Here is a 17842-nt window from a genome sequence, read left to right as displayed (position 1 = left end):
TTCATTATATCTATATTCCACAATTTATTTTTTCCAAAAAGAAATATTTAATAATAGCTAGAATTTACACTGTGCTTTTAAGTTTTCAAAGGGTTTTTACATTTAGCTTTTTATTTTCAAAACATAGGCAGAGTTTTCAACATTCACCCTTGCAAAATCTTGTTCCAAATTACTTCTCCCTCCCATTCCCCTCCCTTAGATAGCAAGTAATTCACTGTTAAACATGTGCAATTTTTCTATACATATCTCCACAATTATCATGCTGCACAAGAAAAATCAGATCAAAAAGGGAAAAAAAATGAGAAAGAAAACAAAAGGCAAGTTAACAACAAAAAATGGTAAAAACAAAAACAAAAACAAAAAAACTATGTTGTGATCCACATTCAGTTCCCACAGTCTTCTGGGTGCAGAAGACTCCACCATAAGACTATTGGAATTGGCCTGAATTATACCATAATTTATTTAGCCATTCCCCAACTGATGGACCATCCCCTTCATTCCAGTTCTTTGCTATCACAAAATAAGCTAGTATTTTTGCACATGAATCCTTTTACCAATTGCCCAGCTATTAGACTTACCTCAACAGCCTCTCACACTTACACAAGACCTTCGTCAGATTTTAGCCTTAATTCGTTTCATCTCTACATGTGCCTCACTTCTAAATCCATTCTTCATTCTCACTGAGAACTCCCAGTCCTTCAACTCCTTACCATTTTCTCAGGACATCACTTCACTTTTCCTTCCACTATCCATCCTTTACTTAGTAACCAATTGAACACCATGCTATTGTCTATTCCTCACTATTTGAAGTCACTCTATGGTCATTCATCCTTTTTCCAAACTTCAGTCCTGGATTATTCCTACCATCCACCTTCTCTACTCGTGTGTTGCTAAATGCAACTGAAGGAAATTGCACAACTATCCTAACTAGAACATTGCAAAATCTTGTTATTCAGCTTCAACTAGGCCCTCTCTGTAGTATGGTAGTCCTTTTGTTCATCCCTAATTGGTTTCTTAACTCCTCTCAAGTTTTTCTGGACCTTTTCTTCTTTTCATTTCTGTCTCATGAAAATCTAATTAAATAGTTCATTTAAGAGATACTTGGAATTTAATATACAGCATCTGTCCCTTTAGCTGAATCTTGATTTCCTCATTAAGGAATTAAGTATTTGAATACTTTAAAAGGCACAAAATGTTTTCACATGAACTGCTTGGTAGATTATGTCTGTGATCCCCTGAAACTGCTTTCCTGCCATTCTTCACAGGATATCTCTTATTTGAGATGGTCCTCTAGTCTGTCTGGAACTCTCTCCTTCTATTGGCCTCTTACCTTCCCTGACTTTGCTTGAATTATAGTTTATTCATCTCCTGTAACTGGTCTTTCCTCATCCTCAAGCTATCTTCTGAGATCACTCTTTGAATTATCATTTACAAATAGTTTGAATGCTCTCTCTCTCTCTCTCTCTCTCCCCACTATCAAACTGTGAGCTGAAGAGCAGGGATAGTGTTTTTTGCCTTTCTTTGTATCCTAAGCACTTGAGCACCATCTGGTATATTGTTGTTCAGTCATTTCAGTCCTGTCTGACTTCAGGACCCCATTTGGGGTTTTTCTGGCAAAGATACTGGAGTGGTTGCCAATTCCTTCTCCAGCTTATTTTACAGATGAGGAACTAAAGCAAACAAGATTAAGTGACTTGCCCAGCTAGTAAATGTCTGAGGCATGATTTGAACTCAGATTGAGTCTTCCTGATTACAGACTCTATACTCATTGTCCAACTTAGCTGCCTAATATACAGTAAGGTTGTTTGACAGAGTTCCCCAAAGACTTCTACATCACCCCTTCACATTCTCTCTGGCCTTTTAGTTTACTGAAAATTAAGACCTTTTCTCTCAGAGAATTCCCAGATAAGGAAACTCATTCTATCAATGAAAATCTGCTATTTTCCCACAATTTTCCATAATTGAAATGATTTATCTTACCTTTTGTGAATGACTTCATCCCTTATTTGGTTAAGAACACACAAGTATGACACACTTGATTTGGTTCTCTTTGAATTTTTAAATTCAACAACTTTTAAAGTCTAGACTGAATAACAATTTTGCTTATTGTGGCTTGTGATCCAAATTTTAGCCAAACAGCATTCTAGTTTTTCCAGAAGTATGTTTCCCCCAAGTAATTAACTTCTCAGGCTTATTAAAACACTGGACTATTGAATTTAATGATCCTTTCTATCTAGACTTTTAAATCTTTTTTCTATTTTTAAATAAGTATCATATAATAAGCTTTGATAATTACTATATCAAAGAATGATTTGGAATTGAGATGGGTTAATCCCTATTCATCCCCCTATTGCTCCTTCTTCCTCCCTTAATTTCTGAAGAGTTTACTTAGGAGAAACAGGTACAAATGATAAGGGGGAAAAAAAGCACTTTAAATAAGTGGGAGAAACATTAACAACTAGGATTGGTGGGGGGAATCAGTTAAGACTATGTAGGAGATGGTATTTTAGATGAACTTTGAAGGGAACTAGGAATTTTAATAAGTGGCGATGAGGAGGAAGTGCAGTCATAAATTCCAGATATGGTCGACAGCATATACAAAAATACAAAAGAGGAAATAGAAATGTAACAAGTAGTGAAGAGTGAATATACCAGTTTGGCTCAGAATAATACAGTGAGGGGTAGTGATGTAAAATCAGTCCAGAAAGATAGGCTAAAGTTAGAAGGGCTTTAATATTTATGTTTTATCTTAAATGTAGTAGGGAACTCAATGAAACTTTTTGAAGAGGAAAATGATATAGTAAGACCTATGTCTTAAGAGTATCACTTTGATAGCTACCTGGAGGTTAGAATAGTGAGAGATTGGAAGCAATAAGATAAATTAGGAAACTATTGCAATGGTCCTGGCAAAAGATGAGGAGGAATTGAACTAGTGTAGTGGAGTGGAAAGCAGGGAACAGAGATAAAAAATGGGGAGGTGGGGACAAGATTTAGTAGTTCATTATATATGGGATTGGGGTGTGGTATATTGAGATGAAGTACCATCTCAAAGGGAAAAGCATGAATGATAAAGATGATGATGAAGATGCAGAAAAGGAGTCTGAGAAGGAACACTGAGATAGGAGAAACTAGATGGGAATAGTCAAGAAAACCCAGGAAAGGCAAAAAACTCAGAAAGCAGTCAATAGTGTTAAAAGCCACAAATGTTAAAGAATGAGGTCTAAGAAAAAGCCAATGAATGAATAAGGAAGATAAAATACAGACTCAAATGCAAAAAAAAAAAAAAAAATGATCCTAAGATGAAATTGGGCTTGTTTGCCTTTGTAAATAAGGTCTTTTTTTTTTTTTTTTTTTTTTTTTAAACAAGGTGTCTTGATCATTCCTCGTAGGTTGTAAAGGGAATTTCTTATTTAGGTTTAAGTTGGACTAGATGACTTTTCTAAGGTCTCTTTAAGACTGTGTGAATGTGCTCTTTTGCCTAAACATCACTTTAATGTTGATAAATAAATCAGAGGCTAGGCCAGCCCCTTCCGGTGGGATAACACTAGTTCCTCCCAAGTGTATCACCAGGCTTACGAGCATGTGGATACACTGCTCCCTGGCGGCAGCAGCTCTTTCAGGCACTGCAAAAAGTAGCCATCCCTTGAGGATTTGAATTTGCATCAAGGAGTCTGGCAAATCTTATACAAGTCTTTACACAAAAATTTATACTACAGCACATTCCTGGATTTTTAAATAGGCATTTCTGAACATTCATTCAGTTACCTAATATGTGAAAAGTAGTTCTCAGGCTTTCTTCCCTCTCCTTTCCAAATGAATCATTGATTTAAGGAAATAATTTTTTAAAAAAAGCAACCATACTTGTTGCCTGCCATCCATCCATCCATCTATCCATCCATCCATCCATCCATCCATCCATCCATCCATCCACATTCCATTTTATTGGTTATTAACAAGAAAAAAATCATTTGGCACAAGAATGCCTATTTATTATTATTTTTGGACACAAAACACAAAATATCCCTGCAGGCCAAAAAAAAAAATTACATTGCAAAACTGAAACAATCAACATTTTATCAAAACACCAGGCTATGACATCCCTTTCTCCCTCCCTTAATAATTTAGAAAGTACCTCGTATTGCTAGACATACATCCGAATCCAAATTTAATAAAATACCATTTGAAACATTACAAGTCTAACAATATAGAAACAAAATTACATCATTAGTCAAAAGAACAAATACAAACAAACATTTTACAATGAAATTTCAGCCATTAGACATAGAAAGATCATGAAAATGTCAATAGCAAGGGATAAGAAAATTTTTAAGTGATAACAAGATCTTTCCTTAAATTTCATAAGGAAAAAACCTTGTAGTTGAAACAGTATTGATACAATGCCCTTGATCTCTACTTTCTAAAAATGAAAGTAGAGTTACTGCCTTGCTATTGAGCAAGAAAATCCTAGAGAACATTCACAAAGGTTGTTGGGGATGGGGCAGAAAGAGGGTTAATTTTTCAAACAGCATCTGATCAAAGACACCTTTCCCAAAGAAAGGAAAGAAGGAGGCTGTTGAATTAAGTAGACCAGCCTGATGTTTGTGCCTAGAACATGATTAGAGGATACAAATTGTGCAAAACACGTTTGCCTGTAAATCACAACCTTTGGGAACAGCTACAGGCACACAATTATCATGTAGTACTTACAGTAAGAATAAATATGTTTTGCCTGCCCAGACACTTGGCTAGAACAAGCCAGCCAGTCATTTTACAGATTGTTCAGAGTTTAACTCTAAACCAAAAAAAAATCCTAAATGGTTTCATGGCAGGATTGCTGATGTTCTTTGTAAATGTTCTTGTGCCTCATCCCCGAATTAACTTTGCTACATTTCAGTCTTTCACACACCATATAATAGTGCCTAATAGGCTTTATTTAAAAACAGAAAGACCCCCAACATCCTATAAACTACTGCTACAGAATGCACACCTCCCATTGATTGACACATGCATAATGATTCAGTTCATTCCAAGGGGTTAGATAGTTAAAAACTGTCAAACTGCAAATTAACTCTACTTTCAGACCTGCTTATACTAGTATTGCTGCAATTCTGATGTTGCATGATTACTTCTTAAAGATATATACCCCATGGCAATGTTTTTCCCCCAATAACTGTAGTTATTATTAATACACTTGCATTTATTTTCCTCCAAAAATGACAGCATTGCACTGTTAAAATAGGAATCATTCCTATAAAGTTAGGCCCCATCACCCTTCCCCACAATTCCCCCCAATGGTTAATGAAACCATTTTGTGCAGGTGCACCTGAGCAAACTAAGGTCCTTCCTAGAATCAATCCAGTCTGAGGTCACATCACTATACTCCATCAGTGCCCCACAATGAGCACATGTTGTCAAAGACAAAAAGCAGGACCTTCTTGCCTGATAGCCACCCTCAAATGACCTCACCTGGCCAGACACCCAGCAGGTGGATCCCTCTGGTCCTCCTGATCCAAAGGGTCCATTTTTTCTTCTAGGTGCCTTGTGTCTCTTCCTCTGAGGCTGGAGGACAGAGTTGCTGATGGGTTTATTCTTGTGCTCTCCCTGAACAAATGTGAACAAAAGCAGCCATCTTGCTGAAGCGGCAGCCAGCCTCTCACCGACATGTCCTGATTTTTATTATCCAAGTGAGGTATTTTTATTTTTAAAGGAAAAGCTTAGGAAAGAAAAAGAAAAAAGAAATCTGTGCACTGTGCCTCAGGGGCAGAGCTCGCTCTTCAGTCCCAAAGTCTACAGAGTAAAACAGTCTCAAGTCTCACCATTCAAAAAATGTTATAAAACTTCCTGTTGAGTAGCTTCAGCACACCCAATGGTGCTACCAAAAAGAGACAGCAAAGAGAAATGTAAACTTGGATGTATTTACAAGCTTGCTTAAAAGACCAGAAAAAAACAGCATCTGATATTACTGAACTTTTGAAAAGACTAGTTCAATATACATGGTTCAGAACTGCTAATGAGCTCAGAGCAGCTACCACTGTGGGAGCGACTGAGATTCTGGGCCTGTCTACCACCAGGCAGACAAGGACCAGTCATGTGTATAGTATAAATGATGCTTACGTGATCTCAATTCCCTTTAACATGAAAGGAAGTCAGCCTTTTAGTAGAATATGAAAGCTGGTCAAGGACATATCAAACCTCTCATAATACATGTTAGCCTAAAAAACCAATTGTGGTAGGAAAAAAAAAGGAAAACTGAGTACAATCTAGGCTGGCATACAGTAGCTATAACATACAACTTTATAAAACATGCACTGTATGTAACTGTGGGAGCATCCTAAATTGCCAAGGAGAAGAAGCTCAAAATGCTGGTACAAGTACACGTCTCTAGGTTGCTAGCACCATACAACATACTCACTGTACAAATTGGCAAAGCCTTTCCTAAGGGGAACAATCACATTCAAGCTTATTTTAAGAAAATAAGATAGACAGAAAGGACACCAATAGTGAATAAAAAACAGGTAAAAATAACCTTTAAAAAAGGATGAAAATGGGTCTTTTCTGACTGGTTTCAGAAATTGCCAGATTGTGAAGAAATATTAGATAAATCATGCACAACCCTTGGCTAGGAAACTACATTTTAGGGATGGGGTGGAGTTTGGAAGGGGGAGCATTTTTTAAAAAGCTTATTGCCAAAGTTAACCTTCTAGAAGAAAAGTTTAAAAATCATTTATATTTATCAAACCACACAGCAGCATAAAATGGGCACTTTGTAAAACTTGGAAAAATACCTACAAGCTAATTTTTTTTTCCTTTCCTTTTCTATTTTTTTTTTTTTAAAGAAGGGGAAAACATGAATATTTTTACTATTCCATGGCAGTGTTATCTGTAATAATTCCAGGCATCCCTCTCTGGTTCAATGACACATTCAAAAAAGATTTACCCAATAAGAACTGCCAGGTGAGTCTGAAGTCACAAATAGTGCAATTACTCTGCTGCTCGTGCCTGCACCAGCACATTTTTGCAGAGATCAAAAAAGATAAAACTAGTAAAAACGACAAACTGCAATACCTTCCAAAATTAATGCTCCATAAAGGCATTTACAATAGTAAAGTAAAAAAATCTTTGTTAAAAAGTCTATGGCCCCACACAATAGACAGCTATACTGAAGTAAAACGATGGGTGGCCTGCCCCTCTCAGTCATGCACACCTGCTTGATGAATACAAACAGAAAGAATAATTTCATCTCATCAAACTGGAGGATTGAGGTGATAATCGCAGCTTGCAAAATATTCAAAAGAAACCTCTTATGTCAAATTCTTTAAAAATTTCAGGTTGATCAGTCTTTTTATGCTTTGAGGTAAAAATTCAGTCCAATGCATCAGAAAAAGACAGTCTAAAAATTTCTATTATTAAAAAATTACTAAAAAAACCTGCAAACAACAAAACAACAAAAAATGGCTCAATTCTGTTGGTGCATCAGACACAGTGACTGTTCAGAACTGCTGGTAGAAGACTGTCTGAAGTCAACTTGGCCCTATCTAATAAAAGCAGTATGTTTAAAACATGTCAAGACCACATGGTAAGAGAATACAAGGTGTGCCAAATCCGCTAAGTCTTCACAAAGGCTCTCAGGCAAAATACATCGTGTGCTGGGTATCATGGTGAATCTGCACAGCCTTGGCCAGGGCCTGGGGATCCCGGCCATTGCTTTGTCCTGACACGTGACTTCCCTCGGCACTGTGAAGAAAAAAACAATGAAGAACCAGGTGCAACCAACACATGCTATGAAGTAGTAGGGGAGTTCAAGTTCCCCAGGCATGTGTCCCAACAATGAAAAGTCAGTGTTGACAGAATTTTAGAGCAGAATGTGCACTATTTGGCAGGAGGTATCTCACTTGAGGCAGGGCCCAGAGAGGGCCTCATTTAGAGAAGGAAGGAAAGACTGAAAGTTTTCTGCTCCTCATGGAGTAACTCAACAACCTGTCCAGATGCTCTGCTAGTTCAGAAGAGCACCCTTGAGTGGGATGTTTCTGACACAACTCCCCCCCACACACACATTTACAGAACACATACAGAATAGGGGCTTAGGGTTGCTTAAAGTCAAGTCTAAGGAACATTTTTATTATTACCTAATACGAACAAAAAGCTGATTAAAATGTTTCTAAAAAAAAACCCAGACTGTCTTTCTTACTTTATAAATGTCCTCTGAACAATCTGTTGCTAGTTTTTTCCCTTCTCGCTTCATATACTGTAGAAGTATAAACTAATAGTCTGGTTTCAGGAATTGCTTCCCCTTGGTGTAAAGCAAAATTCTCAATGAGGTCATGCCATTTTATATAGTATTTGGGACTAAGAGTCTAAAAGAATATTTAAATGATACAAAAAGGCTAGAACAATTAAATTTTAAACAATATGCAAAACCAACAAGATAAATTATTGCCTTAGAGATTCTTACCTGTCATGATCCTTATCCACCAGGTGATACCTTGCCCTAAATGCTACCAATCGGGCATAGTAGGCTGGGGCTGGAATGGAGACTGAGCGGGTACATCTTACATAGGTGTGACAGAGCTGGTAAGTTAGAAGCTGGAGCTCATCTGCAGTAAAGCAGTTGTCATCCCATAAAACCTGATAATGGGATGGACGGCTGGTTCCCTGGAGAGATAAATGAGAGATGACAGAGACACAAAGAGACAGAGAGAGAGACAGAGTTAGTTTTAAGATGAAACTGGCTGGGCCCTCACTTGAGAGTTAAGAGCTGCTTAAAATTCTCCTTAAACGCAGAAATAATATTCTGAAATTCCAAAGCTCAAATGATGATAGCTCTTGCATAGTAACTCTCCAAAATGATCAATAGGGAGTGCTGTGTCACTACTCCATAAATACAGATTGTAGTTTTATTTTGGACATTATTTAATTCCAACAAAATATTCAATGTGACTTAATATAATAAACATACCTCCTACAGATGGAATAAACAGATCTTGTGTATGTGTATGTGTGTAATATACCTATCTATATACACATGTATTTTTCAAACATAGGTGTGTGTTAACAGAATTGCAGAATTTCCAAGTTGGAAAGACCCTAGAGGTCATTAAGTCTACTATGTAACTCAACGATTGGTAACTTAGCCTTTGTCTGAAGACCTTTAGTGGAGGGACACATTCTATCTCCCACAGAAGCCCATCTCACTTTTGGATAGCTCTCTTAGGATGTTTTTCTTTATGTCAAATTCCAAATTTATCTTTCTTTAGCTTCTATTACCCTCTAGGGCTAAATAGATTAGAATCAATTTCTTTTCCACAAGATATTCCTTTAAATATTTGAATATAACTATCATATCCTTCCAAAAAGTCTTCTTCAGACCTTTCTCTATCTTGGTCACTATCCTCTGGACTCTAGTTTGTCAATGTTCTTCCCAAAATGTGGTGCCCAGAATTTAACAAAATACTCCAAAATATTAATTGCTCCAAAATACAAGCAACTGACTTGCTACATAGTAGAAAATATATCATTTGTACATTCTTTAACTCACTGCAGCCTAAGGTCATATTACCTGTTTTGGCTATCAAATGAATCATGCATAACTTGCAGTCCACTAAAATTCTATCAAGCTATGTCTTCTCTATCTTTTTGAGCCTAATTAGCCCAAATAATTATTTCTGAAGCAACAATGTTGATGCCCTGTTTAATCAGCAACAGTGAGTTCCTATTACCATTAGAATTTAATTAAAATCCTTCCGTGTGTGTGTGTCACTTAAATCCCTTAATAATCTGGCTCCAATCTGCTTTTCCAGACTTATCAAATTCTGCTCTGCACTGAATTCACTGTTTTAGCTTCACTGGCTTTCTTGCTGCATCTCACACATGACAATCTCTCTCCCACTTGAATTTTGCACAGGTTATTCCCTAGACCAGGAATGAACTCCCTCTTAGACTCCTAACCTTCTTTCAAAGCTCAGTTCAAATGGCAATCTGACATGAGTACGTTTTTGATTTACCTAGCTACTAGTACTTCATCTCCCAAAATTATCCTATAATTATTTTCCATATATAGTAGTTATTTGTTTATATGTCATATCCCCTAATCAAAAATAATCTTCTTAAGAAGAATGGTAGTTTCACTTTTGCCTCTACATCCCTAATGTCTAGCTCATGAAATCTGTCTAGCATATAAATGTTTGTGAATTGACAGAATGACTTCTAGTTTCATTTTCTAGATAGTCATTACATATCCTTTTAATAATGCTTTCTTGAAATTTCCCAGAGCAAACTGCACTTTTTTATTTAATTGAAAAATCTAGACAATTTTCTTGCCTGTAGTGCCTCTCGTCTTCCATGTTTCTTCAGAAACTATGGATAATATTTTCAGAAACTATGGATAATATTTTGGCAATCAAAAATAATTATAATGAATAAAAACCGAATTAATTTACAAGTATTCCTGAATTTATAGTAACTTTTGTATTTTGCATTTTCTCAGTCTAAAGATAGTAATGGTAAAGTGACTTACATTCAATTATTGGATGTTAAAATGGGATTACCGTATTTAAAGGCTGGGCACTAGATATGGATGTATATATATTTCTATATCTACATATATTGAAAGTTGAATTAATAAATGCCTATCAAATCATAAATTAAGTCATAAATCCAAATTACCTGAATTCCTGCATGACTACAGAGGTAGAAGTCAAATTCAGATGGATGTGTAATAGTGCTGTCCACAGTAGTACCTGCTGGTACATTACCACTTTTCCCCACCTATTTAGAAAAGAAAAGAGATATAAAAAAAGATATAATGCATATATAAAGCAGAAATTCTAGCTTTCTTCCTCTGTACATAACATTTGATAATTGCTCAAGAGATGTTGATGGCAACTTGCCTATAAATTTCTTCTCGCTTAACCATTTAATTTTCAATCATCTTCCAAGAGCAATCCAGAGCAGGGTTTCTTGAGAGGATCAAATTAAGGGACTATTCTCTCTATAATCCTTAGATCTCGATTACAGTCATTTATAAGTTGCAATATTTGTGTGAAAGAGGAAAAAAAATACATTGGATTCTAAAACAGAGAAATTTCCCTCCTAAGTTAATTTTTATTGCTTACTTAATAAACACAAAACCATGATCTTCAAGTAAAAATATTTAGAAATATTAGAAATAGTTAGAAATATTTTACTAAGTTAATCAAAGAAAAACTGATAGGGTCATATGTATATTATCCCAAGCTGAGTAAGGTTACTTTACTGGCATTCATAGTATATCACAATGGATAAAACCTTGGACTGCAAGTCAAAAGACCTGGAATTCAGTCTTAGCTCTACAACTTCTATGTGGCTTTGCAAACTTATTCAACCACTATGGGTTTCTGTTTTCTCATATGTAAAATAATCACTTAGCTCTTTATCTAAGTAAAAAGCCCACTAAGTACAACACCAGAGAGAGAGAGTTGGGATAAATAATTGGCAAAGAAACCAGATGCTATGATTTTGACAGTCCCTATTTTCACTATTTCATATCTCAGTAGATTTCAACTCTTTTGAGAAAGCCTATTTAGTACATTTAGCACAATATAAGAGAGTTACTTAAATTGGATCTTGAAGGTAAGTGTAAATTGGTGTGACTTTTTTTTTTCTTCTGGAAACTTACATAGTACCTGCAATAGTAATACTGAACTGAAAACAAAAATCTAACTTGCAATAAATTCTTCTACAGAAATACATACCTGACTCAGATCATAGAAGTAGAAAAGTAACTGGATTATAGTGCTACTCTGATTATTTCTTATTAATGTTGTTTGAGGTATGAGGGATATCCAGAGATGAAGAGGGCCTAAAGAAAAGTAATGATCCTACAAGTTTGATGAAGAAAATACTGAATTCCAATGGGATTTGGACAGGCTAATTAACTCAAGTCCTAAAATACTATGGACAAGTAGATAACAAATATAAAGAAATCTTAAGAACTGAAGCAGCTATCTAAACAGAAGAATTTCTATTGATAAATTTGAAAAGGCAACCACATGGATTTTGCAAGAACAGTTTTAACCTGAAGCAGAGGTTTGTGGGCTTAAAGTCCAAAAAGAAACATGTTGTTTCTTCAATGACTAAAGGATTAATAAAAATCAGCTCTGCCTTTGAACAAGGTTATAAAGTAAGCATGAACTAACAAGTAAGAAAAAAGGACACAAAGGACTGAGCTATAGGAGTCATTCTACCTGGAGGAGAAAGTGGAAGGCTGGAAGAGACAGTCAAGCTGTAAGCAAGGTCAAGCAAGCTGAGGAACATAAGACTGTACAACTAATAACTTACCTCTACCTGTTTACATTGGATGTGGTGGCAGGGAAGGAGGCCACAGGAGAAAGGAAAGGGTAAAGGCCATGAATCCTAGAAGTGAGGCCTTTGAGTCAATCCTCCCTTGCTTCCCCACCCTCAACCTACCCAAAAGACAGCAGGAGAAAGTTATGGAAGTAAGCCATGACTAGAACTTAAAAGCATTCTGTGTGAAGACTTGTTTTGTCATAGTGCTGTCCATGTTTGTAGCTACTCAACATTTTAGCAATCAGAAAACTTCTATAAGCCTACATCTGTTATACTCTCAACACAAATGTCCTTGTGACCTGGGCCAATCAAAATGGGAGATGAAGTAAATAGGTGTTTCAAGTTAATTACTTATCCTGCTGAACAACAAAAAGTTAGATTTAGATTTTCATATATGTTATGGTTTAAATGCACAATACCTCAGCACTCACTCATCTACCCAGAATGGAACAAAGAAAATAAAATTCAAAAAATGAAATTTTGCCAGACAACACCCCTATTACCCCACCACACAATTTTTTTTGATGCCTTACCCTTTCTGTTTTGTCTGCACAGAAGAGTCGAGTGTGATGCCTTTTCTGCACAACAATGTATGTTATGCCTGGGCGGTAATCTTCTTCCAAGCTAATACATGCCTTCCGAATTGCTATTAATTCTGGCCAAGCAACCTACAAGATAGAAAGTTAGTTATGTTTAAATAAGAATCCTCTTTTCTTTATTCAGGTATGACTTAATTGGGGGTCAAATTTCCCACACTACTGGTGGTGGAAGTGGGGTAAGTGGGAAGAGAGAAGAGAATGACAGGGGAAAGCACTAGAACTTTCTCCCAAAATGGGTCACCTTCCAAACTCTGAAAGTAAGAACTGAAGGGCACCTGCTTCATCTGTCCCTCAGAGACCCCTCCACGGTAATAGATGATTCGAGTAGGCTTGAAGCGTGTAGATTTGTAGAACTGGATCAGAAGTTCTCGAACCATATTAGTCAAGTCTTGGATCACCTCCTGGCTATAGAGGAGCTCCTGGGAGGTCTCCTGGCGAGAAGTCTGTACTCGCACTGTAGCACAGTATCGGCTGGGATGTCCATCCATGCTTCCAACCACTGCAGCAATAGAAGGCTTCTTTCCATCTCCAGCAGGAGGATGAGTAACATCTGCTCCCAGGAAAATGACAGGCTGCTGGAACACTGAAGGCCTGTTCAAATTTAAAGAGATGTTTCATTCATTCATACATGAAAGATAAAAATTATATTCAGCAAGTTACTGAAAATAACTTGAGTCATCATCAACTTATTGATGGTAAAATATGGACAACTGCATCCCAAACTTGAAATGGATGTTCCAGTGGGTACCTATACAATGTAGTCTGTGATTAGAACATAACATTCCTATCAGAGCAGGGAAAGAAGTTACAGTTTAGGCTTATCAGACATTTTGAAACCAAAATGTCTATTTGATCAGGACAGATTTTCCCAAGAAATTACTTCTCTTTTTACTTAGTTCCAGGTTTCTATGATTAATGTCAAAGAACAAAGGTCTGTTGGGCATCTTATAGACAGAGCACTGAACTGGAGCCAGGAGGTTTTTATTATTTCTTAACTCTTCCTAAACAATGAGATTCAGGAAAGGTCATTTATTTTTGCTGTGCTCATTTTCCTACCTTTAGTCATTTCTAGAAAAGAGATGAAAACCTTTTAACTCCAACATTTATTTACCAAGTACTACAGGCAAATCTCACATAAAGTAAGAATCTGATAAAAGTTTACTGAACTGAAATCAAGATGAGTAAGAGAGGGTACTGGTCTAAAAGAACTGATGATCTAAGGCATATACATGTGAGTGAACATTTATAAGGAAAATACAAGAAAAAGGAGAGGATCTTTGAGGATCTTTTTGGAAGGAAGGGTCAAGGAAGAGGATCAGAGAGAGAGAGAGAGAGAGAGACAGAGAGAGACAGAGAGAGTGAGAGTGTATGTGTGTGTGTGTGTGTGTGTGTGTGTGTGTGTGTGTGTGTGTGTATGGTAAGAGTGCAGAGTTAAACAGGAGGTTGGAAGGAATTTTTAAAAATAGCTTCTTATTTTTCCAAATACATGGAAATATAGTTTTCAACTTTCACCTTTGCAAAATCTTGCAATCCAAATTTTTCACCCTCTTTCCACCAACCCCTCCCATGGACAGCAAGCTATTCTGTATAGGTTAAATATATGCAATTCTTCTAAACATATTTCCATATTTGCCATGTTGAAAAAGAAAAATCAGATTAAAAGGTTAAAAAAAAAAAGGAAAAAACCCCAAACAAATAACAACAACAAAAAGTGAAAACGCTATGCTTTGATCCATATTCAGTCTCCATAGTTCTTTCTCTGGATCCAGATGGTATTTTCCATGTCAAATCTATTGGAATTGTCTTGAGTCACCACATTGTTGAGAAAGTCAAGTCCATCAATTGATTATCACGTAATCTTTTTGTTACTATATACAATGTTCTCCTGGTTCTGCTCTACAGGCTTTTCTGAAATCAGCCTGCTCATCATTTCTTATAGAACAATAATATTCCATTACATTCATATACTATAACTTATCCAGCCATTCCCCAACTGATGGACATCTACTCAACTTCCAGTGCCTTGCTACTACAAAAAGGGCTGCTATAAACATTTTTGTATATGATGTCTTTGGGATACAGACCCAATAGAGACACTGCTGGATTAAAAGATATGCATAATTTGATTGCCCTTTGAACATAGTGATTGGAAGGCTTTCTAAGCATGGGGAGGATGATACAAGCAAAAGTCTGAAAAGGTGAAAATCAAAGAATATAGTTAGCTGCCTATACTTGATATCCAGAGTTCAAGGAAGTACAAATAAAAACTATGAACTTTTAAAGTAAGTATTTAGACTCTCTATAAGTGGAGTTTGAGGCTATTTGTATATATAACTTCCACATACAGAATTGATAAAACATTGCAAATTCCTCATCCTTGTCTGATAGATAACCAAGTTTTATTTTTAGTGGATAAAACCCTCAATATCCCTATCATATAAATAGCTAACATTTACATAATACTTAAGGTTTATAAAGAATTTTATCTAATTTCCTTTTTTGATTATAATCAGCATTTTGTGAAGGTGACACTGTAAGCATCATTATCCTCATTTTACAGCTAATGACATTGAAACCTAGAAAGATTAGGTGTCTTGTTCAAGGTCATAAAATTTAAGTAATAGTCAGAAAAGGATTCTAACTTTAGTCTTTTATAACTTCAATTATCACACACATTCTATTAGATTATATTGCATTTGAATCATCAATATGGTTGGAAAAATAATATGCCTACAATGATACTTGGCCTTTTGGGGAGCTGAAGAGATGGGGGAGGTATACAATAGTCAACTTCAAGTGATAACACTGTCAAGAATGCTGAAAAAGTTTGTTGTAAAAATTTTGGGAGTCTCTTTTCTTTAATTGTCCTTGTCTAAGCTTTCTGAATTGCTTTCCAGTCTCTTCCATGTATTTAAAAAAATGTTACAATAGTTACCACAGCCTTTGACATTGTTACTGCTTCCTCTACCCTCCAATAAACCTAGAGAAATATAGGCAAAAAAAAAAAAAAAAAACAAAAAACCCAGGATATAGGCTCTGCTTAAATGTTTACAAATGCAAAAATGTTTGTCTCTCTACTCTGTGTGTCTCAGCTCTTTATCGGGAGGTCTCTGTCATGGGTCCTCTGGAAACATGCATGGCAAGTCATTGCTTTGATCAGAGTTTGTATATCTTTCATAGTTGCTTTTCTTAACAGGATTGCTGTCCTTGAAGAAAGTGAAGAGAATATCACTATTCTCTATAAATTCATACTACCTAGGATTCTTTGACATTTTTTTAAAAAATATTTTTATGGCACATCAATGTTCCATTATATTAATATACCACATTTTCTTCAGCCAATCCTCAAATAGCTAAGAGGTAATCTAAAGCACCTCTCTTTGAGTCTAGTTCTTTGCCCCTCCCGCCTTTCAGAATCAGGAGGGGCTTGTGACTATTTTCTGTTCCCCAGAGCCATTTATTTCCCTGTTGAGTTTGATGTACTTCTGCATTAAACTCTCGTGTGTGGTATATATATATTCGACCTCCTTTAATATGTTTTAGATTAGAGGCAGTTCATTTGATGCTCACTACTTTTATCCTTTCCTTCATATTTTTATAATTTAATTATGAGAAACAGAAAGTTTCTTCTCTTCTTTTCAATACTGGTGTATTTCTTCTTTTATTCTCCCTTCTTCTCTTTTTCCTCTTAAAACTCCCAAAACAGAATCAACCCACACCTAGGTCTTTTGTTCTTCTTGTTTAGCTTCCTCAACATACTTTGAAGAAATAAGTTTCTGAAGGGATACTTGTTTCTCTTCCATTTGATTGTTGGTCCTATATCATTATTTAGCTACTTCCAAATACTTAAATAAATTCACACTTCTAAGTTTCTCCAGAGTTGAACTCATATTTCAAAGGTCTCCCTCAATTCTGGTATGTTTTAGTTTTCTATCCCATTAAGGGACAGTGGGTTCATACTCAGCATTGCCAGGACAAGTTATTTTTGATTGTGAGTCTATTATCTTTTGCCTTCTGGACTAAGTTCTACTATGAAGCTTATCAGAATCAATGCAGTAAGTTCTGCATGATCCTGACTGTAATTGCTTATTTCTTGAGGTTCTTTACAGATGTTTTAGGAAACTGGATTTTTGACGTTTCTGGTATGTTTTATTTTGGAATTCTCTTTAGAAAGTGATTCAATCCTTTCTCTCTTCACTTTGCTGTCTGTTCTAATAGTTTTCATCTATGATTTCTTGAAATATAGGGTCTAGGTTTGGGGTTTTTTTTAAGTAATTGTTCTTAAGAGTCCAATGATTCTGAAATGATATCTCCTTAGCATATTGTTTTTGATTTTTCTTTTCTTTTTTTCTTTTATTTTAAAAAATCTTTTGATTTTGTTTAATGATCTTGTTCCTTGCTGTATTTGGTTCATTCTAATTTTCAGGAATTCCCTTTTTAGAGTAAGGTTTACACTTTTTCTTCTAAGTTACTTATTCTATTTCAAATTCTTTCTTTAAAGATAGCTTTTATTTTCATTTTTTTGTCTCTTACCCTATTTTTTCTTGTAGAATTCACATAGTCTTTTTGGAAAATTGCCATTTTTTCTGAGTTTCTGTTTGCAGTTATTATACAATTAGACTTACATTAATTTTTGAAACAAGATAGTATTTTCTTTGATTTACTCACCTCTCCAACTTTAGTTCCTGAAATTCATATTCATGCCAAGTTCAAATTCTGTTCCCAGTTGAAGCTGTTTGGTGCTGCCCTAGATCTTTGAGGCTCTCTGTTCCTGCTGACAAGTGGTACAGAAGCTTGTAGGCTATACATGTCCTATCTGTGGTCAAGCTAGGAAATACCGATGATGGTTTTGCTGGAGGTTAGGGGAAAAGGGACTTTTACCTATTGCTTGTATTCTGTTCTCTGACTTCTGGTGTTCT

The 17842-nt window shown here is 35.8% G+C and overlaps 1 protein-coding gene across 2 annotated transcripts in view; it reads right to left on the bottom strand.

The window, feature by feature from the left end:
• LOC127555407 (protein argonaute-4) overlaps positions 1–17842 on the bottom strand; it is a 67719-nt gene that overhangs the window by 13623 nt on the left and 36254 nt on the right. The window contains exons 14-18 of one of the 2 annotated variants that reach the window (XM_051987670.1): positions 13199–13514; positions 12858–12992; positions 10663–10764; positions 8453–8652; positions 3968–7734 (exon numbers count right to left, since the gene is read on the bottom strand). In XM_051987670.1, the coding sequence (XP_051843630.1) occupies positions 7626–7734; positions 8453–8652; positions 10663–10764; positions 12858–12992; positions 13199–13514 (862 nt within the window). In that variant the 3' untranslated portion in view covers positions 3968–7625. Of the gene's footprint in view, positions 1–3967; positions 7735–8452; positions 8653–10662; positions 10765–12857; positions 12993–13198; positions 13515–17842 lie in introns of those variants that run through there. The other variant, XM_051987671.1, reaches the window with a different exon arrangement.

This window comes from Antechinus flavipes, chromosome 3, assembly GCF_016432865.1.
Source record: "Antechinus flavipes isolate AdamAnt ecotype Samford, QLD, Australia chromosome 3, AdamAnt_v2, whole genome shotgun sequence".
NCBI classification, from domain to species: domain Eukaryota; kingdom Metazoa; phylum Chordata; class Mammalia; order Dasyuromorphia; family Dasyuridae; genus Antechinus; species Antechinus flavipes.
The sequence above is the reverse complement of the archived record's forward strand: the minus strand, read 5'-3'. Positions and strand labels throughout refer to the sequence as shown.